The sequence below is a fragment of the Symphalangus syndactylus genome, chromosome 2, assembly GCF_028878055.3.
Source record: "Symphalangus syndactylus isolate Jambi chromosome 2, NHGRI_mSymSyn1-v2.1_pri, whole genome shotgun sequence".
Taxonomy (NCBI): Eukaryota; Metazoa; Chordata; class Mammalia; order Primates; family Hylobatidae; genus Symphalangus; species Symphalangus syndactylus.
The window spans coordinates 41015431-41040752 of record NC_072424.2 but is presented as its reverse complement, the minus strand read 5'-3'; the positions used below and the strand labels follow the sequence as shown (position 1 = coordinate 41040752).

Sequence of the window (25322 nt, the reverse complement as noted above, 5' to 3'; positions counted from 1 at the left end):
TGAAACCCCATCTCTACTAAAAATACAAAAATTAATCAGGCATGGTGGTGGGCGCCTGTAATCCAGGTACTCAGGAGGCTGAGACAGGAGAATCGCTTGAACCCAAGAGGCAGAGGTTGCAGTGAGCCGAGATTGTGCCATTGCACTCCAGCCTAGGCAATAAGAGTGAAACTCTGTCTCAAAAAAGAAAAAAATAAAACAAAAAACAAAAACAATGGTAGCATATGCTTTGCTGACAAAATTATTGTATGTCCCTAGGTTGGTTATGTGAAGTTTTCTGACTCTTCCCTGCTATTTAGGAAGGGCTTCAGAGACCTGAATACTTAGTAGCCAGTGCAGCAGGGTTTCAGGGTCTGGCCTGGGGAGGGGAAGGGAGGGGGAGGGCAGGTTGCAGCTCAAGTGGCTTTAGAGATGCGGAGCCTCTCCTTCTGTCCTGCCCAGGACGCAATGAGCCCCTGAAGAAAGAGCGGCTCAAGTGGAAGAGCGACTACCCCATGACTGACGGGCAGCTGCGGAGCAAACGGGATGAGTTCTGGGACACAGCGCCTGCCTTCGAGGGCCGCAAGGAGATCTGGGATGCCCTCAAGGCTGCCGCCTATGCTGCTGAAGCCAACGACCATGAGCTGGCCCAGGCCATCCTGGATGGAGCCAGCATCACCCTGCCTCACGGTAAGTGGGCAGGGCCAGGGCTTTATCCCTGCTGGAGCTAGGGGGTCACCAGCACAGTTTGAGGGTGTTGAGGGGTGTGGAGCGGTGGGGCAGGTGGTTACTCACGTATTCATTCATTCAAGAACCCCTTACTGAGCATGGACCAGGAGTGGGTACACAAAGAAAAAGAGACACAGTCTATGCTTGCCTAATGACACTACAGAAAGACAACAAACCTGCAAAGCAGTGTCACAAATGCACTTTGGGACCCCAGAACATCCAAGGCACCGACCTTTTTATTTTATTTTTATTTATTTATTTATTTTTTTTTTGAGATGGAGTCTTACTTGCCCTGTTGCCTAGGCTGGGGCTCAGTGGTGGGATCTCAGCTCACTGCATCTTTCACCTCCTGAGTTCAAGCAATTCTCCTGCCTCAGCCTCCCAAGTAGCTGGGATTACAGGCATGTGCCACCACGCCTGGCTAATTTGTGTATTTTTAGTAGAGACGGGGTTTCACCATGTTGGCCAGGCAGATCTCAAACTCCTGAGCTCCAGTGATCCACTGGCCTTGGCCTCCCAAAGGCACTGACCTTTTATTGGGTTATTATGTGCTGGACACTGAACTAGAAACTTCCACTGCATTAGCTCATGTAAGTTCATAGCAGTCTTATGGGGCCATGTAAAGCAGAGAGTAACAGTGGAGCCGTAGAGTCACAGACTTGAGTTTCTTTTTTTTTGAGACGGAGTTTCGCTCTTGTTGCCCAGGCTGGAATGCAATGGTGCGATCTCGGCTCACCGCAACCTCCGCCTCCTGGGCTCAAGTGATTCTCCTGTCTCAGCCTCCTGAGTAGCTGGGATTACAGGCATGCGCCATCACACCCAGCTAATTTTGTATTTTTAGTAGAGACAGGGTTTCTCCATGTCGGTCAGGCTGGTCTCAAACTTCCAACCACCGGTGATCCGCCCGCCTTGGCCTCTGGAAGTGCTGGGATTACAGGCGTGAGCCACTGCGCCTGGCCACAGACCTGGGTTTCAATCTGAATGTTTCCCTTTCCTAACTGTCTTGGCTTTATTTAGCAAGGAGCTTCTCGAATTTAGAGCCTGAGTGCCTTACGACTGTAAAGGGGAGATGATTATTAGGATTCAGCAAGATACACATAACATCATTTAGTCCAGTCCCAGCACTTAGTAGGTGCTCAAGAGACAATAAACATATTTCTCCATGCATTACGTTTTGCCAGTAAGGACACTAAGGCCCATGGAGAGCAGAGCTGTGCTATTACATTCATCCCTGTAACTCCAGCACCTGGCACATGTGAAGAAGTGAAAAATAATATGCCAGGATGAACAAGCCAGTACCTGGTGGAGCTGGGATGCCAGCTCAGGTCTTCCTGACTCCAGCCCTGTACACCTGGTGATCAGGCTGTCCTAGGGAGATCTGACTGTGGGGTGGCCATGGCAGATGTATTAGTCTGCTCAGGCTCCTGTAACAAAATACCACATGCTGGGTGACTTAATCAAGAGACATTTATTTTCCACAGTTCTAGAGGCTGGGAAATCCGGCATCATGGTGCTGGCCAGTTCAGGTTTTGGTGAGAACTCTGTTGCTGGCTTGCAGGTGGCTGCCTTCTTGCTGTGTCCTCACATGGGGAGCGAGTGGAGAGTGAGATAGTGCTCTAGTGTCTCTACAAGAACTGTAAGCCAGGGCAGTGGAGCACACCTGTTGTCTCAGCTGCTCGGGAGGCTGAGTGGGAGGATTGCATGAGCCCAGGAGTTGGAGACTAGCCTAGGCAACATAGGGAGATCTTGTCTCAAAACAAAACAAAAAAAACCATCTTTCCGATCAAGGGATCAGAGGGTCAGGGCCCCACCCTATGACCTCATTTAACTTTAATTATTTCTGTATAGGCCCCATGTCCAAATACAGTCACATTGGGGGTTAGAATTTCACCATATGAATTTGGGGGGACCCAAACATTTAATCCATGATAGTGGATCCCCAAGCTGACTCTGACAGCCCTGCGTCTCCCACAGGCACCCTCTGTGAATGCTACGATGAGCTGGGCAATCGCTACCAGCTGCCCATCTACTGCCTGTCACCGCCAGTGAACCTGCTGCTGGAGCACACGGAGGAGGAGAGCCTGGAGCCCCCCGAGCCTCCACCCAGCGTGCGCCGTGAGTTCCCGCTGAAGGTGCGCCTGTCCACAGGCAAGGACGTGAGGCTCAGCGCCAGCCTGCCCGACACGGTAGGGCAGCTCAAGAGGCAGCTGCACGCCCAGGAGGGCATCGAGCCATCGTGGCAGCGGTGGTTCTTCTCTGGGAAGCTGCTCACAGACCGCACACGGCTCCAGGAGACCAAGATCCAGAAAGATTTTGTCATCCAGGTCATCATCAACCAGCCCCCGCCACCCCAGGACTGATGGGCCCACGAACCCCTGGGAAGAGGCCCCGCCTACAGCACTAGGCCCCCACCCTGCTGCTGCCTTCCAGTGCTGTCATTTTCTTCAGGGGCCCTCCCCTCGGTGTGGCTGGTGGGTGAACCGTGAAGGGACCCTGCCTTTCAGAGCACTACACGCCACCAGTTCCCGGTACCCAGGGAGCCAGGCAACCACACACGGGCCTTGCAACCTTGTCAGAGAAAAGGCAAACAGGGTCCTCACCCTGCCTCTCTCCTGCAGCAGGTTCGAGCCACGAGGGCCAGCCAGGAGGCCCCTGGAGCCCAGATCTGTCATCTGGTGCTGCCAGCTGTGCTCACTCCGGTTTTCTGCTCAGGGTCTGAAGCAGCTGCTGTCTCCCTCCTCTGCCCCCATCCCTTGGCTCTCCCCTGGGCACAGTGCCACTCCCTTGCAAAGGAGGGAACCACCCTTGAGCCCCAGGGCTCGGGAAGCCTGAGGCGGGCCTCTGCCTCTCCCTGCCCCCCAGCACAATTGGCAGAGATGAGGCAGGTGGTGGACGGCTGGGCTGTCGTGGCAGGGTCTGCACAGGGCCATGTCCTGGCTATAACCCAGGCAGTGGGAAGTCTGCAGCCTGGTCATGGCCCCCACAGCAGGTCCCTGTGGACAGACATATCTGCATATTTATCAATAAAGCCTTTTGCTCCTTCTTGCTTGCCTGGCAATTTGACTGAATTCTCCTGCAGCTCTGTGGGGCCCCTGGAGCTGTTCTGGTATGGGAACAGGTGGATGCCTGGCCTGCCCAGCTGCTCTGGGCATGCAGTCTCCAGCAGAGTGAGCCTGGAACTGCCAGTCTTCTGGGCCCTGATCCCAGCTCCCCTGGTGTCCTCATGAGTCCTCAGGAAAAGCCACTTAACCTCTGAACCCTGTTTGCTTTTCTTTAAAGCAGAGCCATGCTGCATGCCCTGCCTCCTCCATCAGTTGCTGGGAGGATTAAGCAGGAAGACAGATGTGAAAGTGCTTGCAAGGCGAAGACAGCACCTCAGGAAGGTGGTCTGCTCCTGCAGCAGAAGGGGCTAACTTCTGGTCCCTGGAGATGCTGTAGCCATCGTGATGTTAAAGCAAAATCTCTGACAGATTTAGATTGTGTGTCAGAGGTTCATGTCAGCTTCCCAGCAAGGGAACCAGAGAGGAAAAGGAACCAGTTCCTCGTGCTTCCTAGAGGAATGCATGCATATCTGAAGAGAGGGGAATCTTATATAAGGCTGTTTAGCTAAGGGCAGCCACCAGCCAGGTGAGCCTTACGGAAGCACAGGGCTGGGTGTCCACAGTTCCCTAGCAGGTTAACCTGGGTCACAGTGACTCAGAACTCCAGCCTGCGAGTTCCAGGTGTGGAACTGAGCAAGTACAGATCTGCTTTTGCTCCAGTTGGGAGTATTTTCCTTCTTAGTGAGCATGGGCAGCCTCCTGGCCAGGGAAGTCTGGCACTGTCTGGGCCTGACAGGGAAACCCTGGGAGGGTAGGAGGATCCAGAGTAGCTGCTGTTCTTCGCCAGCTGGGCTTAGTGCTTTCCGGAGACCCCTTTCTTGAAGCAACACTCTGTAAGCCCTGCAGAGGTCCCCTGAGCACTTACCAAGGGAGGAGACAGATTGGATAAGGTTTGTTCACGACTAAAAGTCACCCAGCCAAATGCAGTGATGCTTAACCGGGGAGCATGTGGGACCCTGGAGAGCCGAAGGCCAGCGTGAGCTGTGATCAAAGAGGGAGACAGCTGCCCTTCCTGCTACCATGGCCCTGGCCTGGACAAGTAGAGTGTGGCCCTCCTCACAGCCAGCAGGGCCTGTCTGCAGGACAGCCTGGGAGTACAGAACTGTCCTGGGTCCCCACGTTTGGTTTTCAGGCCCTCTTCCTGGAGCTGGCTGAGCAGGGTTTCCAGGCATCCAGCAGGTGGCACTGTCATCTGGGCTGGAGCATGCAGCCGGCAGTTCCCTTTTGCAACTCAGTTGCCTTGGCTAAGGCCCAACCAGTCCCAAGTGCTTAGGACAGAGGCTGGACGGGCTCCTTCCTGCAGCCCTGCTCTTAGGACACAGTGCCCTCTGGCTCTAATATGCCAGGAGTTGGGGGGGCAACTGGCTCTGCTCCCTGGCCCTGGCTCCCCCTGCTCCCTGGGGCTGCCCGAGGTGAAGGTGACAGGTGGGGGAGGCAGGTGGAGAATTGGGCCGGTGAGCTCATGGCAAAGGCGCCCAGCTGGGCAGGGGTGGGTGTTGTGGCCTATAAAGCCCCCGAGGCCCTGTGGCCTGCAGAGACGGTTATGGACGGCACCATGGAGGACTCTGAGGCGGTGCAGAGGGCCACGGCGCTCATCGAGCAGCGGCTGGCACAGGAGGAGGAGAATGAGGTGCGAGCAGGGGTGGAGGTGCCTAAGGGGGTCTGAGGAGATCCAGCTCTGCTGTCAAGGGGAGGGAGAGTCTGTCTGCTACCCCTGTGGTGGGGAGGGGGGCAGATGTCCCCTGGGGCCCAGTTGGGCCCAATTCCTGTCCCAGGGTATTACTGGCAGGGGGTATTGCTGGCAGCAGAAGCCTGAGGCTTCAGCCTTCAGAATTGAGTCAGTGAGGTGGGGAGCTGGGTTGGGCCTCCTAAGACTGCTCACCCTCCTGGGCCTTGAGAGACAGTGGGCTGTACAAAGCAGACAGCTGGGTGCTGCTTGGGACTGTCAGGAATGTGTAGCCCTGTGATGCCCCTGTGACTGAGTGGGAGGCTGGGGCAGGGGAAACTCCAGTGTTTGGCCACTGAAGAAGAGAGTGAGGAAGGGATGCTGGGAAAGGAAGCATGGATTTTGCCAGCCTGCTGGCCACCCTTGGGGAGGCCTTTGGAGTGTGGTGTTCTGGGCAATTGCATTTTCTTTGGGATAAGGAAGTGGAGCGGTGGCAGGGGATGCTGGCTTGTCCTACTCTGCATTTTTTTTTTTTGAGATGGGGTCTCCCTCTATTGCCCAGGCTGGAGTGCAATGGCATGATCTTGACTCACTGCAACCTCTGCCTCCTGGGTTCAAGCGATTCTCCTGCCTCAGCCTCCCGAGTAGCTGGGATTACAGGCATGCACCACCATGCCTGGCTAATTTTTGTATTTTTATAGAGATGGGGTTTCACTCTGTTGGTCAGGCTGGTCTTGAACTGGCCTCAGGTGATCCACCTGCCTTGGCCTCCCAAAGTACTGGGATTACAGGTGTGAGCCACCGTGCCCGGCTCCTACTCTTCACTTTATTTAAACTAATACTTCATCTAGTGTTGGCTCTGCCAAGAGCCCAGAGCTGTAGAAATGGGTGGACCAATAAGGCCCAGACCCTGCCTTCTTTTTACCAACCCAGCATTCATTTTAGACCATTTGTTGGTTTCATAGTCAACTAAGAAACAAGGCAAAGGGAAGAAATGACTAAATAGAGGTGTGAATCAGAAGTGGAGGAACACAAGGGTCTCATGAATTGTTCTGAGGGCCTTCAAGGACTCCTCTGTGGACAGGGCTAGGTGCAGTGGCTGAAGCCTGTAATCCCAGCATTTTGAGATCTGAGATCTGAGGTGGGCGGATCACTTGAAGTCAAGAGTTCGAGACCCGCCTGGCCAACATGGTGAAACCCCATCTCTACTAAAAATACAAAAATTAGCCAGGAATGGTGTCAGGCACCTGTAATCCCAGCTACTCAGGAGGCTGAGGCAGGAGAATTGCTTGAATCTGGGAGGCGGAGGTTGCAGTGAGCCAAGATCGCACCACTGCACTTCAGCCTGGGTGACAGACGGAGACTTCGTCTCAAAAAAAAAAAAAAAAAGTGACTCCTCTGTGGACAGGAGGATATCTGAGCTGGGCCTTCAAGGGGACTCAGTGGAGTCCAGGATGGTGGAGGGTATTCCAGCCTCAGGAAATGCAGGAGCTGAAGTTTCCATGAGTGAAAGCATGGTTGTCTTGAGAAAGTCTGGTAGTAGGGGCTAAGGCTGGAAAGACACAAGCCAGAGAGGGCCATGTAAAAGATATTTATTCTGTGGGCAGTGAGGAGCCACTAAATGTTATTGAGTGAGGGAGATTGGTGTCATCTGTCCTGTTTTAGGAAAGCAGCTCTGATGGCCCTAAGAAGGACTTGTTGGAAAAGGCTGGCCCTAACAGGAATGGAGGGGAGGAGATAAATCAGATTGGAGGTAGATGCCATTCAAAAAAAGGAGTGTGACTGAATGAGAGGTGAGGAGGAAGGAAGGGTCAAGACCTCAAGGGAAGAAGGGATGAGGTCAGGAAAGAGCTTGGACTGAGCCCTGGCTGGGGCAAGAATCCCTGGATCTCTAAGAATCTCACTTCTCCCTCCCCCAAGGGCGTGTGCCTATGGTTGGCTGGTGCCAGGCAGGTGAGTCATGCTGCTATGCCAGTTCTGGAGTGCTGCCAATAGACACAGGGACCTTCAGCAAGGGGATGCAGAGCAGTGCTCTTCCATTCATGCATCCAATAAATATAGCTACAGAGCTGTCAGGACACCAGTGCCAGGCCCTGTGCTAAGCATTTTGCAGGCATTCTTTCATTTAATCTGCATAGCAATCTATGAAGTAAAGTGGGAGCTTTGTGTGTTTCATGAACTCACATTCAATGCAGCAAACAGCTACTGAGCACCTACTGTGTGTCAGCCCAAAAAGACAAACCTGAAATGAAGGGCTATAGGGTCTGAGGAAAATGTGGGTGAGCATTAGAGTCCCCAGTTGTCTCTACCAGGCCCCAGCCTGGCAGGGTTCTTGGAGGAGAGCCTCTGTCTAGCCTGTGCCCCATACCTAGGGTGGGAGGGGAAGGAGGGCCCCAGAGACCAGCGCAGGGGCTGGAGTTCCACTGTGGCAAGTTTACTGGGTTAGGTCATCACTGAGAACTTAAGGGTTAGCAGAGATGCTGAGTCTGCTTGCCATCATCTGTTCACTCATTCATTCATTCATTCACCAGTCACTAAGCACCTACTATGTGCTAGGGCCTGTCACAGATGCTGGGGACACCAAGATAATTAAGACACAAGCTGGGGAGCCACAGTGGCTCAGGCCTGTTGTCCTGGCACATAAGGAGGCAAGGCTAGGCGTTCGAGGCCAGCCTGGACAACATAGAAACCTCTCATCTATGTAACAACAACAACAAAATTTATAGCCGGGCGCGGTAGCTCACGCCTGTAATCCCAGCACTTTGGGAGGCCAAGGTGGGCGGATTGCCTGAGCTCAGGAGTTCGCAACCAGCCTGGGCAACATGGTGGAACCCCGTCTCTACTAAAATACAAAAATAATTAGCCAGGCATGGCGGCATGCGCCTGTAGTCCCAGCTACTCAGGAGGCTGAGGCAGGAGAATTGCTTGAACCTAGGAGGTGGAGGTTGCAGTGAGCCGAGATCGGACCACCGCACTCCAGCCTGGGCGACAGAGTGGGACTCCATCTCAAAAAAAAAAAAAAAAAAAAAACGCAAGCTGGCCCTCTGGATGCTCCCTGAGGAGCCCAGCCAGAGTCCCACATGCAGCAGTAGCTGCAGCCCCAGGTTATCTTTCATTCTTGGAAGAAGATGCAGTGTTTCTGATTAGGCCAGCACTGAGACCTCAAACCATGAAGCCCAACATGAAAGGGAGAAAGCAGTGGCTAATAGAACCTTCAGAATGAAGACCTGGGGAATCGGCTCTCAAAACCACCTTGAAGGAGCAAATGTGGGAGCTCAGGGAGGAATGGGAAAGGGGCCTGCGTGCTCTGTAAGGGTGGCCTCCTTCCCAGCTGCCACATTGACTCGGGACCCTCCAACCTGGGCAATTGTTCCTGGACTCATAGCCACACAAGCTGCCTGGTGTGGACTGCAGAGATGGGAGTGCCAGCACATCATAAAAAGAGAAGAAGCAGTCCAGGAAAATCAGAGGGCAAATGCAGAGGGGACCTGGCAGGCAGTTGGACCTGGATTACAGTGAAAAGAAGGTTAAGACTTAGAGCCCGTTTCAGGCTGAAGGCTGAGGAGCTGCTGCTCCCATTGCCAAGTTCCCCTGAAAGCAATAGTTTCCAAGCTCTAGACTTCACAAATCAGTGAAATCTGAGAGAAAAAAAAAATCTAACAAAGAGTTGCCAAATTTTATATTACTAAGTAAGACCATTTAAGAAATAATCATATCTCATCATAATTATTTCATCAAAGTGAATTATTTATTTTTAAAACTTATTTATTTATTTTTTGAGACCGAGTCTCACTCTGTCACCCAAGCTGGAGTACAGTGGCACGATCTTGGCTCACTGCAACCTCCACCTCCTGGGTTCAAGTGATTCTTGTGCTTCAGCCTCCTGATTAGCTGGGACTACAGGTGCGTGCCAACACGCCTGGCTAATTTTTGTATTTTTAGTAGGGATGGGGTTTCACCATGTTGCCTATGGCTGGTCTCGAACTCCTGGGCTCAAGCAATCCACCTGCCTCGGCCTCCCAAAGTGCTTGGATTATAGACGTGAGCCACTGTACTTGGCCTATTTATTTTTTGAGGCAGGGTCATTCTCTCTCTCTCTCACTGTCACTCAGGCTGGAGTGCAGTGGCATGATCTTGGCTCACTGCAACCTCCCCTTCCTGGGCTCAAGTAATCCTCCCACCTCAGTCTCCCAAGTAGCTGGGACTACAACAAAAGCCACCACGCTTGGCTAATTATTTAAATTTTTTGTAAAGATGGGTTCTCACTATATTGCCCAGGCTGATCTCAAACTTCTGGGCTCAAGAGATCCTCCCAACTCAGCCTCCCAAAGTACTGGGATTACAGATGTGAGCCACTGTGCCTGACCTATTTATTTTTAGAGAGACGATCTTGCTGTCTCTGGAGCTGGTCTCGAACCCCTGGGATTGAGCAATACTTCTGTCTAAGCCTCCCCAGTAGCTGGGACTAAAGGCTGGCACCACCACACCCAGCCAAAGTGGATTTTTAATGCCAAAAAAGTAAAGAAAAAAAATAATCTTGGTGCTTGAAAGAGTGAATATATTTAATCTCATGAAAAACTCATTCTGGTGGCCTTTAACGTTGTTTTGCAGGGATCCGGGCCAGTCAGCGGGCAGGTGTCTGAGCTCAGGGTTGGGACCGGGGCTGAAGCTGAGGTGGGGAACTCGCCCCTTTTGGGGGCCTCTCCAGGGGCCCTTCTCTTGCTGGGGGCTCCCCAGGATCAGCCAGAAGGGCTCTGAGACCACCCAGGAGGAGGTCCCTGTGGGGTGTCCTTGGCGTGGTTGGGGGAGAGGCTGCCTGTCTCCTCGGGTCCTGGAGAAGGTGCCCTCCTTGGATCACCAGAAACTCCGAGGAGATGCACGCCAGAAGCTGCCCATGGACTTGCTGGTGCTGGAGGATGAGAAGCACCACGGGGCTCAGAGTGCAGCCCTGCAGAAGGTGAAGGTAAGCCCGGGAGGACCCAATGTCTGCACCCAGCGGACCAGCCAGGTAGCCATGGCCTGTCTGCACCTCTCCCCACGTGGCCCATGGACCAGCAGTTCAGCACCCTTGGTAGAGCTTGCTAGCCCTGCAGAATCTCCGCCCCGCCCCAGAACTACTGAGTCAGAATTCCCCCAATCTGAGAGCCATCTAGGCCTGGAAGGAGGGATAGACCTTGGTTCCTTCTTTTTTAAGAGGGTCTTCCTGCCCACCCCACCCTCCCCACCAGCTTAGCTCAGAGGTCTCCCAAGCCCCCCAAATTCTCTGCCCACCCTGGAGGTTGATGGGCCATCCCACGCAGGGCCAAGAGCGCGTGCGCAAGACGTCCCTGGACCTTCGGCGGGAGATCATCGACGTGGGAGGGATCCAGAACCTCATCGAGCTGCGGAAGAAACGCAAGCAGAAGAAGCGGGACGCTCTGGCCGCCTCACATGAGCCGCCCCCGGAGCCCGAGGAGATCGTAAGGGTCCTGGAGAGGACACCGCGAGGGGGCGGAGGGGGAGCCCGGGAGGCTTCGAATCGCCGGGACGGCCCGTGACTGCTGCGTCCACACCTGCAGACTGGCCCTGTGGATGAGGAGACCTTCCTGAAAGCTGCGGTGGAGGGGAAAATGAAGGTCATTGAGAAGTTCCTGGCTGACGGGGGGTCAGCTGACGTGTGCGACCAGGTGATGCTCCTAGCCGCCCCTGACCGGCCTCCCTGTCAGTTTCCACCCCCACTCCGCTCAGCTCCCGGGTCAGCCCACTGTGAGCCTATTTGAGAGGAGGCACGGGTGTTCTTTGGATGGATGGGTGGTTGGGGTGCTCAGAATGGGTGTCCCTTCCCCGTACAGGAATTGACCTAAATCCTTAAACCCTTTTCCAACTTGAATCACCTGCAGAGCAACAAATGTCACATGTTTGTTTAGGAAAGAAAGAAAAATAGAATCAAATAAAAATAGACCAGGACCAGAAGACGTGGGCTCAAATCCCATCTCTCTCACTCACGAGTTGTGGGACCTGTGGCTGGGTCGGTGCCCTCTCCATGCCTCAGTTTCCTCCTCTGTAAAATGGCCTTCCCTCACAACATGTTATGGTGATCAAATGGAATATTAGGCTGGGCACTGTGGCTCACGTCTGTAATCCCAGCACTTTAGGAGGTCAAGGTGGGAGGAGTGCTGGAGCCTAGGAGTTCAAGACCAGCCTAAGCAACAGAGTGAGACCCTGTCTCTGTATATAGATATAGATATAGATTTTTTTGGTAAAAGGAAAAAAGGAATATTATCACCTCAGTAACTCAGTATTCACTGAATGAATGAAGAAACTATCAAGCATGTGTTATGATATTTTTGTTTCTCATGCTATAGTACTGTACTTTTTTTTTTTTTTTTTTTTAAGACAGAGTCTCACTCTGTCACCCAGGCTGGAGTGCAGTGGCGCAATCTTGGCTCACTACAACTTTCGCCTCCTGGGCTCAAGCAGTCCTCCCACCTCAGCCTCCCAAAGTGCTGGGATTACAGGCTTGAATGACCACACCTGGCCTATTTTTTTTTCATGGTAAAACATAACACGAACTATTCTGCTTTAACCATTTTAAGCGTACAATTCAGTGGCATTAATTACATTCACAGTGTTGTGCAGCCATATTTTCTTTTCTTTTTTTTTTTTTTTTTTTTTTGAGACGGAGTCTCGCTCTGTCGCCCAGGCTGGAGTGCAGTGGCGCAATCTTGGCTCACTGCAAGCTCCGCCTCCCTGGTTCACGCCATTCTCCTGCCTCAGCCTCTCCGAGTAGCTGGGACTACAGGCGCCCGCCACCACGCCCGGCTAATTTTTTGTATTTTTATTATTTATTTATTTTTTATTTATTGTTTTTTTGAGACGGAGTCTGGCTGTTGCCCAGGCTGGAATGCAGTGGCGCGATCTCGGCTCACTGCAAGCTCCGCCCCCCGGGTTCACGCCATTCTCCGGCCTCAGCCTCCCGAGTAGCTGGGACTACGGGCGCCCGCCACCTCGCCCGGCTAATTTTTTGTATTTTTAGTAGAGATGGGGTTTCACCGTGTTATCCAGGATGGTCTCGATCTCCTGACCTCGTGATCCGCCCGCCTCGGCCTCCCAAAGTGCTGGGATTACAGGCGTGAGCCACCGTGCCTGGCCTAATTTTTTTATTTTTAGTAGAGACAGGGTTTCAACACGTTGGCACTCGACAACAGGCTGGTCTTGAAATCATGATCTCAGGTGATCCACCCGCCTCGGCCTCCCAAAGTGCTGGGATTATAGGCGTGAGCCACCGTGTCCAGCCCCTTGCAGCCATATTTTCTAAAATTTTCATCACCCATCATAATTCTTTTTGTTTTCCCTGAAACTGCCTCTTTCACACTTCCTGGGGTGCTTTCTTGCTCTCGTATCCTGGGATTTGGCACATTAGTGGTTTTCCACCTTTGGTCTGCATTATTGTAGACTTGGACCACATGTGCTTTCTGTTCTTTAGACTCCAAAGTCTTCATCCTTTCAGTCTGTCCAACTACCTCCTACTTCTGAGCACCATGCTAGGTGCCAGAATACAAAAAAACAAAACAAAAAAAGCAAAACAAAACAAAACAAAAAAACAGACCATGGTTGGTTCCTTGGGGAGACTGACATGTAACCAGATCATTAGAATATGGAAAGATACTCACTGTGTGTGGCCTGTAACCGGATCATGAGAATATGGAAAGATATTGTGGCTTGAGCATTTCAAAAGTCCAAGGCAGAAAGGAGAAGGGGAAAAGTTTATTCTTTCTTTGAATCAGTGATCAGTGTCGCCTGTTCATTCTGGCCTTGTGCTAGGCACTTGGGGGGTCCAGCAAGACTTGACCTGCCCTCGAACACACTCTCACAGTTAAGGGTCATCTGGGCCCTAGGGAAGCCCTGGCCTAGAGGTTTCAAGGAAATGATGGCATTTGAGCTGCATCTTGAAGGAGTAGCAGATTTCATCAAGCACTCCCAGGAAGTGAGAGCAAAACAGGCATGCTTGGCAGAGGAAACCGCCTGTAGAGAGGCATGGCTTGATGTGCTTGGGGGGCAGTGAGAAGGTCGGGTTCCCCGGGGCAGAGGACTCCCAGGCTGGTCTGGATAGAGCATAAGGGAGCTGGCAGAACACAGAAAACATGGGGGCCAAGCACAGGGGTGAGAATCAAGCTGGTGGGAAGGCCTGGGCCTCAGCTTGGGTGGGAGATGGGCTCAGGCCTGGAGCCAGAGGCCAGGCCCTGACAGCCTCTCTGGGGACAGTTCCGTCGGACAGCACTGCACCGAGCCTCCCTGGAAGGCCACGTGGAAATCCTGGAGAAGCTTCTAGATAGTGGGGCCACTGTGGACTTCCAGGATCGGGTGAGTGAGAGGGCAGGTATTCAATGGGAGACAGGAGGTGGGTCCAGCACTGACAGACACCCTCTCCCTGCCACCTGTGCCAACCTGAAGCATGAACCGGTTGCTCAGGTGCCAGACTCCACCTCAGTGGCTTATGTGACCTTGAGTAAGCACCTTCTCCCCCTAAGCATCCTCTGTGAGTCTGGCTTGGACCAGATGGGCCCTGAGTGTTCCTCTGTTCCGCTTGGTCCGTTGCCCATGCCCAGGCCTGCTCCCTGTACCTTTCCCCTAGATATCCCTCTGCCCTCCTGGCTGGGGTACTTTCCCCCCTAATACTTTCTTCCCTGCAGCTCTGTAGTTAGACTCCATCATTTCCTTCTAGCTGGACTGCACAGCCATGCATTGGGCCTGCAGAGGGGGCCACTTAGAGGTGGTGAAACTTCTGCAAAGCCATGGAGCAGACACCAATGTGAGGGATAAGGTGAGGCAAAAATGCTCAGAAGCAACAGACATTGGGGTGGCTGTGGGGAGGAAGGCAGGGGTCTAAGGGCAGGAAAGTCCAGGGGGCAGGAAGGTAGTGAGCTAGTCTGGTTTCTGGCTGCAGAGCAGGGAAGCTAAAACAGTGTCCTACTTGGCCTCCCAGCCCAGGGCTGGGTCCCTGCCATCCACACAGGCCCTTGAGGAACCACCATCTGAGGATAGGAGCAGGAAGAGTAGACAAGAAGGGAGGACAAGAGACTCACTGTCTTGGGGGCTTTGGGACCACTCAAAAGATGCAAGATTTGTTCATGCTATCTGTCATTATCCTTCTATCTACCTATCTATTCATCTATCCGTCTATCCATCCATCCATTCCTCCATTTATTCATCCCCTCATTTATTTATTTATTTATGCACCATCCTTCTGTTCATTCATTATTTCATGTACAACCTTGAACAAGTGATAGCCTCTGAGCTTCTGTTCCTCATCTGTAAAATGTCTTGCAGAGTTCTTGTGTAGATTAGGTGGGAAAACATATGTAAATGAATTATTTATTCAACATAAGGCAAACGTCTTGTAAGCTTTTGCCATGTCCATTACATAGTCATCTCTCAATAAATAACATCTATTATGATTATTAAAAGAAGGGTAGAATAGTGAGCAGCTGGGTGAGAGGAGAATCATAGAAGGCTTCCCAGAGGAAGTGGCATTTAAGGTTTTAGAGTTAGACCATTGGATAGGATGGTAAGAAATTGTACCATTCTCTGCCCCTCCAGGGCTCAGGCCTTGGCACTAGGACTTGGAAGAGGGATTAAGCTGGAGTTAGGACAGCCACCCCTCCCCAGGGGTGCCACAGTTCAGGCCCTGTCAACCAGCAGTTCCTTCCTGATTCCTCCCACCCAGCTGCTGAGCACCCCGCTGCACGTGGCAGTCCGGACAGGGCAGGTGGAGATTGTGGAACACTTTCTATCCCTGGGCCTGGAAATCAATGCCACAGACAGGGTGAGTGCTAGCCTGTCCGCTGCTCACCTGCCATGGGTGTGTGGGCAGCCCGCGGGCCCCTACAGGTGGTGTCCTTCCTCCTGGGGCCTTCAGGACTTGGCTCCTGAGCAGGGTCTCTAGCCCACCTCCCATCACCCTTGCCTCCTCCCACTGCCCACAAGGGCCATACTGAGTGCTACACTGACTCTAGGAAGGGGATACTGCCCTGCATGACGCTGTGAGGCTCAACCGCTACAAAATCATCAAACTGCTGCTCCTGCATGGGGCTGACATGATGACCAAGAACCTGGTAAGCTCATTCCCTCCCTGATTCAGTCATTGGTGTGAGCACTCACACGATGGAGGGGCTGTCCAGGCCCCTGGAGCAGCTCCCGCCTAGGGACATGTATCATTGGCTCTGGCCAGCACCGTAGTACATAAAGTTGTCCTCTTTCAGAGCAGCATTCCAACTGCCCGCCCCATTCTCTATGTGTGTCTATGTCCAGAGTGCAAGTGCAGAGAGAAAGCAGGAGGGGCAGCAAGAGGACTTCCCAAAGACCCCCAAGTAGGCCAGAGGGGGTCCTCAAGTGCTGGCCCAAGGAGGCCAGAATCATGAAAGGCCAGAGCTGGAAGGGACCGAGCACTCAGCTGGCATGATAGTTCCTAGCACCCCATGTCAGCTCCTGTGGTCTTTGAGTTTTCTTAGGATCTAGGCAGGAAGTCCTTGGAAGGGGAAGGTGCCCAGGGAACACCTTGGACTAGGGAACACTTAGTCCAAGTTCTTCTTTGGGGCCCAGAGCATTCACAAAAGGAGGGCATGGGAGAGTCCCTCGGGCTCAAGAAAGGCTAAAGGGATAATGAGAAAAGCAAGAAAATATGGAGAAGGTATAAATGAGGGGTTTTCACCCTCAGCATTATTGACATTTAGGGCTGGGTGATTGTTTGTTGTAGGGGACTATCCTATGCATTGTAGGATATTTAAGCAGCATTCTTGGCCTCTGCCCACTAGATGCCAGTAGTACCCATCCCCTAGTGTGACAACCAAAAGTATCTTCACACAATGCCAGTTGCCCCCATTTGAGAAACACTGGTGGTGTCAATGAGGGTACCTACTGTGAAAGCCTTCAGGACAGTTAACAGATTTTCTCTTGCCACCCCCCCAGGCAGGAAAGACCCCGACGGACCTGGTACAGCTGTGGCAGGCTGATACCCGGCATGCCCTGGAGCATCCTGAGCCGGGGGCTGAGCATAACGGGCTGGAGGGGCCTAATGAGAGTGGGCGGGAGACCCCTCAGCCTGTGACAGCCCAGTGAATGCGTGCCCCAGCCCAGCCAGCTACCCAGCCCCTCTCTGTGTGCAGCCACAGGGTCCTAAGAATGGCTCCCAGAGCTAACTGAGGGCCCAGCCTTTTTTCTGCGCGATCCAGGAGCACCCACAAACTACCACAATAAAAAAGCTGTTTTTGCTAATTGCGATGTTCATTTCCATTTGTGTCTGAAATCTTTGGGACTGAAGGAAGACTGGGGGCAAATGCTGTTTTGGGGAGGAGGGAAACTGGCCCTCTGAGCCAGCCCTGCAGCTTCTTTACTGTGGTCTCTTTCCCTTTCTTCCCTGCCACTCAACTTTTCCTGCCCCTTCCCACGTCTCCAGGGCCAGGCTTGGCCCCTGCATGGATTGACTTGGTAATACACTCATCCTGGCCCCCTTCCTGGTGACTGCTGTCCTATGGGGCTGTGTGTGGCTAGCACAGGCTTGTCACGTGGCCACCTTGGCAGGAGGAGCCTGGTAAGGGAGCGGGGCAGGGGCTGGACAGCCTGTCACAGGCAGCTTCTTGCCCAGGCTTGCCACACCTCCCACAGGGCAGGGCCTGCTCAGCCAATCAGCTCCACCAACCTCAGAACTCCCTGTGGAAAACTGGCTGGGCTTCTGGCTTTGGAGCTGGGAATTGTGGGAGGAAGGCCCAGATCCCACTGGAGATACCGAAGGAGATACCCTTTAATATTGGGATCCCAGAAACCAGTCCTACATCTGGCCAGAGGGACACTGGGTTGTGGCATCTCTTCAGCTGCTACCCAGAAGGAACAGGGCCCCCTGGGGCCTATAGGCCTTGCCCCTGACCCTGGGGACACCCAGCTCAGGCCTGCCCCAGTGGCCACAAGTCAGGGAGGCCGCAAATTTTTAACTAGACACATTGATCATTAATAGGGGGTTAGAAAGAGTTCAAACTAAGTCTCACTCTGGGACATAGACCAATTGTGCCTCAGGCCTCCTGCAGAGATGCTGGGTCCCCAAGTCTGGTCCTCTGTGAGGCAGGGACTAAGCAGGAGCTTGTCCAGGAATGTGGGGGGCTGGGCCTCAGGGGAGGGGAAGAAGGTGGACATTGCAGGCATCTACCCCCCTGTGACCACCCCCTTCACTGCCACTGCAGAGGTGGACTATGGGAAACTGGAGGAGAATCTGCACAAACTGGGCACCTTCCCCTTCCGAGGTAAGTAGGGCTGTCCTCTGTGGGACCTGGGGAGATGTGAGTGGCCCTTTAGCCAGAGACCAAGGGAGGGTACACAGGCTCTGTCAAGCTGTCCAGGGATATTCTGGTACTCAGTGGGTCATTTTATTACGGGAGAGGAACAGGGGAGACTGGTCTGGAGTCAGTAGACAGGCAGGAAGCTCCACACTGGCCTGTAACCTTAAGCTAAACCTCGCCAGCTTCAGTTTACCCAGCTGTAAACTGTTAAAGTGTCTTTGTAGCTCCCAGAGTGATTCTGGGGTTGGACTGGATAGTGGGTGTGAAAGTCCTTGTCAACCTTGTCACTCAGTGCAGATGTGAGGGCATGTGGCTGGGGTCACGTGGCAGCCCAGTCACAGTCCCAGTTCCCTCCAAAGTTTGTTTGTACATTCTCTTCTGGACAAAGCCTCCTTGCCAGAATTAGTTCTCCCTGTTGTGGCTCCTGTGACCCCATCTCTCTTTACACATGGGTCTCCCCAACTCTGAGGTTAGGGACCAGATGATATTTGCGACACTCAACATGTAACAGAGTCCCAGGCGCAATAAATGAAGGTAGAAGAAAACGTCAAATCCTGCCTGCCCTGCTCCGCCCATCCCCATTACTTACGGCACAATCCTCTGAGGCAGTGCTCTCTGTAGGACTATCCCACAGATGGGAATCTGGGCCTCAGAGTGACATGGTCACTGCCTAAGGTCATTCGGCTAACACATAGCTGAGCTGAGGTTTGCACCTCGTTTGACTGCATGGCCCATGCTCCGTTTTACTCCTCGCTGACTCTCATTATATAAACCCTTTGGAGCTGCTAGGCCACACTGCTTCAACAGAGTGTCTGGTCAGCACTAGCTTTGGTGTGGCTGCCATTGAGGCAGTATCGTATAGACCATGGACTCTGGTTTCAAATCACAGCTCTGGGGTGAGCGCCTGTAATCCTAACACTTTGGGAGGCCGAGGCGGACGGATCATGAGGTCAGGAGTTCGAGACCAGCCTGGCCAACATAGTGAAACTCCGTCTCTACTAAAAATGAAAAAATTAGCTGGGCGTGGTGGTGGGTGCCTGTAATCCCAGCTACTTGGGAGACTGAGGCAGGAGAATCGCTTGAACCCGGGAGGCAGAGGTTGCAGTGAGCTGAGATCACACCACTGCACTCCAGCCTGGGCGACAGAGCAAGACTCCATCTCAAAAAAAAAAAAAAAAAATCAAATCACAGCTCTGGCACTGACTTAGTGTGGGATGATTGCTGTCCCTATTGGACACATGGGAGTGATAATGCTCGTATTATGGGATGGTTGGACAAAAAAATCTGCGAGAATGCAAGTGAAATCATGCTATAAATTGTGGAGTAATGTACATTGGAAGGTACTGATTCCAGTGGTAATAATGATTAAAATGACAGTGTGATTGGCATTGCAGCAAAGCTGCTTTGTGACTGTGACCCCTGGCCTGATGGACACGTTGATCATTCATAACTCAGTACTGAGGGAATGTGCCCCTTCCTTGGGGACAATGAATGCCCTGTGGGGGCCCACGTTGAGCAGGCACACAACTAAGTTTCTGCTGGTGCTTGGCTCGTGGGACCTGGAGGTTTGGTGAGGTCCTGGTTCTCTTGAAGTGATAAGCATTTTGAGTCTCTAAGTGAAGACCTTGCTTCAGCTTCAAGGTTCAAGGATGCTCTAGTTCAGGGTGGGGAGGGTGGACTTTGCATCTGGTGTTTGCCTGACACCCAGAGAATCCACAGAGACCCCCAGACTCTTCTCTGGACCCTCCCTTCTGAGCCACCCCCCCACTTTTGCAGAGGGCATGGGGTGCCCAGGAGCACAGGCTTCCGTGGATTTAGCAGGCTGTGGGCTGCACACACCCACTTGTCTGTCTCCCTCGCAACCTATGCAGGCTCCAGCTCCCATCTGATTACTCACCCACACACCAGAGAGCCAGCGGGGTGTGATAGGAAGAGCCCAGCATCTTGAGTTAGAGGACCTGGGCAAGAATCCTGCCACTTCTGCCAGTTAACAGAGATCTTGGGGAAACCACTTAACCTTTCAAATCCAGTTTCCTCATTTTAGAATAGGCACTGAGCCTTCAGGCTCCTAGCCACAGGGTCAATATAATCTTCCCAAAGCACTGTCACAGAAAACACAGAGATAGAGGGTCCCTTCCCTGCTTCCAGGGTGCAGCCAAAACGCCCAGGAAGGAAGACACAAACAACTTTAGCTCTGAAATCTGTGTTTCTCTTGCCCTGTCCTGGCCCCTGAGGTAGACTTTGCAGCCCAACACTCAGGCTAAGGAGGGAACATATCACATTGTAAGGGCCTCCTGCAGCCGGTTAAAGGTCCTCTAAAGGGGAGATGAGGGCCAGGCACAGTGGCTCACTCCTGTAATCCCAGCACTTTGGGAGGCCAAGGCAGGAGGATCTCTTGAGACCAGGAGTTGGAGACCAGCCTGGCCAACATAGTAAGACCCTGTCTCTATTAAAACAAATAGGAGGTGGAAAGCTGCCCTGGATGAATCAGTGAAGAGTTAGAGATTCTTCTGGAAAGCACTCCCTGAAACTGTGTAGCTTTTTTTTTTTTTTTTTTTTTTTTTTTTTTTTTTTTTTGAGACGGAGTCTCGCTCTGTCGCCCAGGCTGGAGTGCAGTGGCTCAGTCTTGGCTCACTGCAAGCTCCGCCTCCTGGGTTCACGCCATTCTCCTGCCTCAGCCTCTCCGAGTAGCTGGGACTACAGGCGCCCGCCACCACGCCCGGCTAGTTTTTTTGTATTTTTAGTAGAGACGGGGTTTCACCGTGGTCTCGATCTCCTGACCTCGTGATCCGCCCGCCTCGGCCTCCCAAAGTGCTGGGATTACAAGCGTGAGCCACCGCGCCCGGCCTTTTTTTTTTTTTTTTTTTTTGAGACAGAGTCTTGCTCTGTTGCTCAGGCTGGAGTGCAGTGGCACGATTTGGCTCACTGAAACCTCTGCTTTCCGGGTTCAAGCGATTCTCCTGCCTCAGCCTCCTGAGTAGCTGGGATTACAGGCACCTGCCACCACGCCCGGCTAATTTTTGTATTTTTATTAGAGATGGGGTTTCACCATGTTGGCCAAGCTGGTCTCGAACCTCAGACCTCACGATCCGCCGGCCTCGGCCTCCCAAAGTGCTGGGATTACAGGCGTGAGCCACCACGCTGGGCCTCTTATTTATTTATTTATTTTTAAGATGGGGTCTCAGTCTGTCACCCAGGCTGGAGTGCAGTGGCACGATCTCGGCTCACTGCAACCTCTGCCTCCTGGGACTAAAGCAATCTGCCCATCTCAGCCTCCCGAGTAGCTGGGACCAAAGGTGCACACCACTATACCCGGCTAATTTTTCATATTTTTAGTAGAGATGGGATTTCGCCATGTTGCCCAGGCTGGTCTCGAATTCCTGAGCTCAAGTGATCTGCCTGCCTCTGCCTCCCAAAGTGCTGGGATTACAGGCGTGAGCCACCATGCCCAGCCCCGTGCAGCTCTTTTTAAAAAATCTTTTTAGCATTGCTAATTTGTACTGATTATTTGAATAAAGAGTATTCTTTTTTTTTTTTTTTTTTTGTGACAGAGTCTTGCTCTGTCTCCCAGGCTGCAGTGCAGTGGCGCGATCTCGGCTTACTGCAAGCTCCGCCTTCCAGGTTCATGCCATTTTCCTGCCTCAGCCTCCCGAGTAGCTGGGACTACAGGCTCCCACCACCACGTCCGGCTAATTTTTTTGTGTGTGTGTGTGTGTTTTTAGTAGAGATGGGGTTTTACCGCATTAGCCAGGATGGTCTCCATCTCCTGACGTCGTGATCGTCCGCCTCGGCCTCCCAAAGTGGTGGGATTATAGGCGTGAGCCACGGTGCCAGGCCAAGAGTATTCTTTTTAAATAAAAGTTATGACTAGAGACTAGAGGAAGGGGTCATTACAGAAGAGCTCTATGGCCCTGAACTCACAGCCATAAACACCCTCAAAGATGGACTTTGAATTGTTATTTCCAAATGAGGTTAGCCAACCACAGAACTAGTCCAGCAGGACTGGGAAGATGAGGTTCTCCATAAAACACTTGTGTCCTATTCCTTCCACACGTAGAGTGGACTATGCTTTCTTGCAATGATATAATATTTTGTATATATTAAAACCATTACTCTGTTAAGGAAAATATTTTGTTTAAAGCATCACAATTTTTACAACCCCATTTTGGCATTTCTTATTTTTTTTAAATGGGCTGGATGCTTTTGAGGGAAAAAAAAAATACAGTGGCCCAGGCCTGTTTATACCCTGAGAGGCCTTGGAGATTAATTAGGCTTTTAGTTGTCTGCACTTATGGAAAGCCTGGCCAGTCAGACCACATGCTCACAACCCGAACCATGCCTATTTATGGGGGGGCAAATTCCGGGTTTGTAGGTGCATCACTAAGGCAAGAGGTAGCAGCCACCATCTGGGAGTGGCCCCAGGGATCTAGACTCAATGAAGTCTCCTGTCCACTCTGCCTTTTCAGCCCACTGCTTGCCTCCCCGCCCTCAGCCCATTATGACCTCATGTTAGTTATTCCAGAATGAGCTCCTTCCTGGGTTCTTTTCACTCTGAACTCTGCCCTGTAGTGAGGCCAGGGGCTGCAAACGAGGATGGAATATGCCAGGCTGGCAGCAGACATGGGCACTGGATGGAGGTGCACTGGTCTCAGATGGCTAGGAATGGATATCAGCCCAGTCAAGGGGATCTTTCTGCCATGGCCAGCCTGACCCAGCATCCTTTGCCCCCTGGGGGCCACCAGATGGGAAGGGAGAGAAACCAAAGACTGGAAGATACAAAGGCCTAAGTTGTAGAATGGGTTCCAAGCAGAAGGACTCAGAATCAGAGAAGCGGCCCTTTCACTGAGCTTGGGGACAGCTGTCAGGGTAGGAGACAGGACCCAGGCCTCAGGCAATGCCTGACAGGCTAGACATGAGGCATGCTGCGACCTCTCCCCATCCCACTCTCCCCACCCCACCCCCAACTGCCTTCCTCACAATGGGGTTCATTGTTGAGGTGATGGGGGGCACCTAGGGAGGGTGCAGCAGGGGGCCTGCTCGTCAGACATCCTTGGGGAGCCTGCCCTTTCAAGCATGAACCACACCACCAGAGATCGCCCAGTGTGCTCCTAGCTCTGCCTGCCTGGTGTAGGGTCCTGGAGACCTTCTTGGAGCTCATCCAGCAGCCATCATGCAAGGTGGTGCTGGGGACTGCCCTCTTGCTAGGAGGTGGAGGTCTCATGCTGTGGGTTCAGAGAAAGAGGAGAAGAAAGGCAACCTCTGAGTGTCCACCAGACAAGGACAAGTCACCAGAATCCCATAAAGCAAAGAATGAAACCTGGATCAAATCCCACTTTAGTTGCCTTTCCGAAGAGAAGCTGGCCCTCAACAACAATGCCAGCACCAGTGGCAATGCTACCCAGACTGAGAGTGGGAGTGGAGAGGCCAGCACCACGGTTCACATAGAGACCTTCACCACGAGGCACGGAGAAGTGGGCTCCGCTCTGCACCGGGAATCCTTCACCAGCAGGCAGAAGATATCTGGGCCCTCAGTGATCCAAGAGATCCACCAGGAGTCTGGAAAAGCCCCATCCACCGATGAGGCCACGTGGGCCGCTGTGGCTGCCTGCACCAAGGAGATTGACACCCAGGGGCGGCACCTGGCTCACTCCATGCTGCAGCGGGCCACAGCTTACCAGCACTCAGGTCACCTGGAGTCCAAGGACATCAACCAGGAGGAGCTGAGGGCCCTCGAGGAGGTGGAGATGAAGCTGCAAAAGAATTTCCTCACCCAGCGGGAAAACACCATAGCTGGTGCCAACCACACACACACTTTCTATGGCCACAGTCACCACAGTCACCATGGCCACCCAAGCCACCAGAGCCACAGCCTGCCCAACCGCAGACACTAGATCTATGACTTCTTGGAAGCCACCTAACCATGGATGGAGACGCCCCTGCCCCCAGCAAGGCTAGCTCACACACACGTCTGTTTTCTCTCCTACGGGGCCATCTATGCAGCCCAGGGTGAGATGCTGTGCCCAAATCCCTACTTTCTTAGGCTCCCCACGGGGATTATGGGCTCTTTAAACTCCATGAGTGGGGTCTGCCACAGAAGATGGCCCCTGTTGGAGGCAGAGCTGGGAGGACACAGCACAGGTGAGACAGATCCTGGGGCCTCTGAAGACCCACCAAGAGAAGACAGATGGGAGCAGGCAACAGCCCCACACTGATGTCATTGCCCGGAATGGAGCCAATAAAGCTTTGTGTGCCTTCACTCCGAGTCCAGGGGCTCTGTGGGCAGCCTAAGATCTGGCAGGGATGGAGAGAGGGGGCTCCCTCTCCAGCAGTCCTCTGCGTGTGGGCCCCGGCCTGGGGCCTTTTCACTGGGCCTCATTTAAAGCTCCATAAAACAGCTACCCTGGTCTCAGGTTCTGGAAAAGGGGTACCTCCAGACGTCTCAATACCCCCAACCTGATGTTGCCAGGGAAAAGGGGAGCAGCCAGGTATTGGGCTTGGACGAGAAACAGGCTTTCAGAGGACAGTAACTAAGCCAGGTGGGAATAAGGGCTCCTGTCCTCTTGGTGCTATCTTTGCTCTCAAGTCATGTGGCATCCTACAAGGCAATTCTCTCCCCAGCCCCACCTGCTTCCTGGGGCCCCTTGGGATCCATGTTAGTACCTCCCCACCACCTAGGTCTATAGCCACAGAGTGGGCACAACACTCTCTTCTTGTTTGTTTTTTCTAATTTAATTTAATTTTAAGTTTCGAGTTACATGGGCAGGACGTTCAGGTTTGTTACATAGGTAAACGTGTGCCATGGTGGTTTGCTGCATCTATCAACATGTCACCTAGGGTATTAAGCCCTGCATTCATTAGCTATTTAACCTGATCTTCTTGTTTTTTTTTTTTCTTTTCTCTTTTTTTCTTGTTTTATATATATATATTTTGAGACAGGGTTTCACTCCTGCCGCCTAGGCTGGAGCGCAGAGGCGTGATCACGGCTCATTGCAACCTCTGCCTCCTGGGTTCAAGCTATCCTCCCACCTCAGCTTCCCAAGTAGCTGGGACTGCAGGTGTGTGGAATCACACCTGGCTAATTTTTTTTTCTTTCCTTTTGAGTGTGTGTGTGTGTGTGGGTGTGTGTGTGTGTGACAGAGTCTCGCTTCATTGCCCAGGCTGGAGTACAGTGGCGCGATCTCGGCTCACTGCAACCTCTGCCTCCCGGGTTCATGCGGTTCTCATGCCTCAGCCTCCCGAGTAGCTAAGGCCAAAGGCACACACAACCATGCCTGGCTAATTTTTTTTGTATTTTTAGTATAGATGGGGTTTTGCCATGTTGCCCAGGCTGGAGTACAGTGGCGATATCATAGTTCACTGCAGCCTCAGACTCAAACTGGCAAAATTCAAATAAAGTCCTTAGTTAATGACATTGTACCAGTGTTAATTCTTTGGTTCTGGTCATCATAGTATAGGTAGGTAAGACATTATCATTGGTGGAGGCTGGGTGAAGGATGTATAGAAAATCCCTGTACTTTTTTTTTTTTTTTTTTTTTTTTG

At 52.5% G+C, this 25322-nt stretch overlaps 4 protein-coding genes across 12 annotated transcripts in view; all 4 read left to right on the top strand.

Moving 5' to 3' along the window:
- The window catches only part of UBTD1 (ubiquitin domain containing 1), a 68510-nt gene extending 64759 nt beyond the window's left edge, over positions 1-3751 (top strand). For all 3 annotated transcript variants that reach the window (XM_055253604.2, XM_063629518.1, XM_063629522.1), the window contains 2 exons: positions 442-669; positions 2683-3751. In XM_055253604.2, coding sequence (XP_055109579.1) covers positions 442-669; positions 2683-3068 — 614 coding nt within the window. In that variant the 3' untranslated portion in view covers positions 3069-3751. The remainder of the gene's footprint in view (positions 1-441; positions 670-2682) is intronic.
- A 1315-nt stretch (positions 3752-5066) lies between these two features.
- Positions 5067-16728, top strand: ANKRD2 (ankyrin repeat domain 2). Of its 2 annotated transcripts, XM_055242993.2 has the most exons (9): positions 5067-5439; positions 10337-10438; positions 10776-10934; positions 11034-11141; positions 13720-13818; positions 14180-14278; positions 15182-15280; positions 15471-15569; positions 16423-16728. In XM_055242993.2, exons 1-9 carry the CDS (start codon positions 5149-5151, stop codon positions 16570-16572), a joined length of 1206 nt encoding a protein of 401 aa, XP_055098968.2. In that variant the 5' UTR covers positions 5067-5148; the 3' UTR covers positions 16573-16728. The 2 variants fall into 2 exon arrangements, with proteins under 2 accessions (XP_055098968.2, XP_055098974.2); XM_055242999.2 differs by lacking the exon at positions 15182-15280.
- Positions 16729-17221: 493 nt separating this feature from the next.
- HOGA1 (4-hydroxy-2-oxoglutarate aldolase 1) overlaps positions 17222-25322 on the top strand; it is a 29429-nt gene continuing 21328 nt past the window's right edge. For 5 of the 6 annotated variants that reach the window (XM_055253255.2, XM_063629439.1, XM_063629430.1 and 2 more), the window contains exon 1: positions 17391-17747. In XM_055253255.2, coding sequence (XP_055109230.1) covers positions 17537-17747 — 211 coding nt within the window. In that variant the 5' untranslated portion in view covers positions 17391-17536. Of the gene's footprint in view, positions 17748-25322 lie in introns of all 6 variants that reach the window. The other variant, XM_055253293.2, reaches the window with a different exon arrangement.
- On the top strand, positions 22821-24039 carry C2H10orf62 (chromosome 2 C10orf62 homolog). Its single transcript, XM_055253302.2, has one exon. It carries the CDS (start codon positions 23003-23005, stop codon positions 23672-23674), a length of 672 nt encoding a protein of 223 aa, XP_055109277.1. The 5' UTR covers positions 22821-23002; the 3' UTR covers positions 23675-24039.

Bases quoted from the DNA above. Each gene is read 5' to 3' on its own strand.
- ANKRD2 (XM_055242993.2), top strand. From the start codon at position 5,149: ATGCCAGGAGTTGGGGGGGCAACTGGCTCTGCTCCCTGGCCCTGGCTC. The intron at 13,819-14,179 runs GTGAGTGAGAGG...ATTTCCTTCTAG, and splicing joins CTGTGGACTTCCAGGATCGG to CTGGACTGCACAGCCATGCA. The intron at 15,570-16,422 runs GTAAGCTCATTC...CCACCCCCCCAG, and splicing joins ACATGATGACCAAGAACCTG to GCAGGAAAGACCCCGACGGA.
- C2H10orf62 (XM_055253302.2), top strand. From the start codon at position 23,003: ATGCTGTGGGTTCAGAGAAAGAGGAGAAGAAAGGCAACCTCTGAGTGT.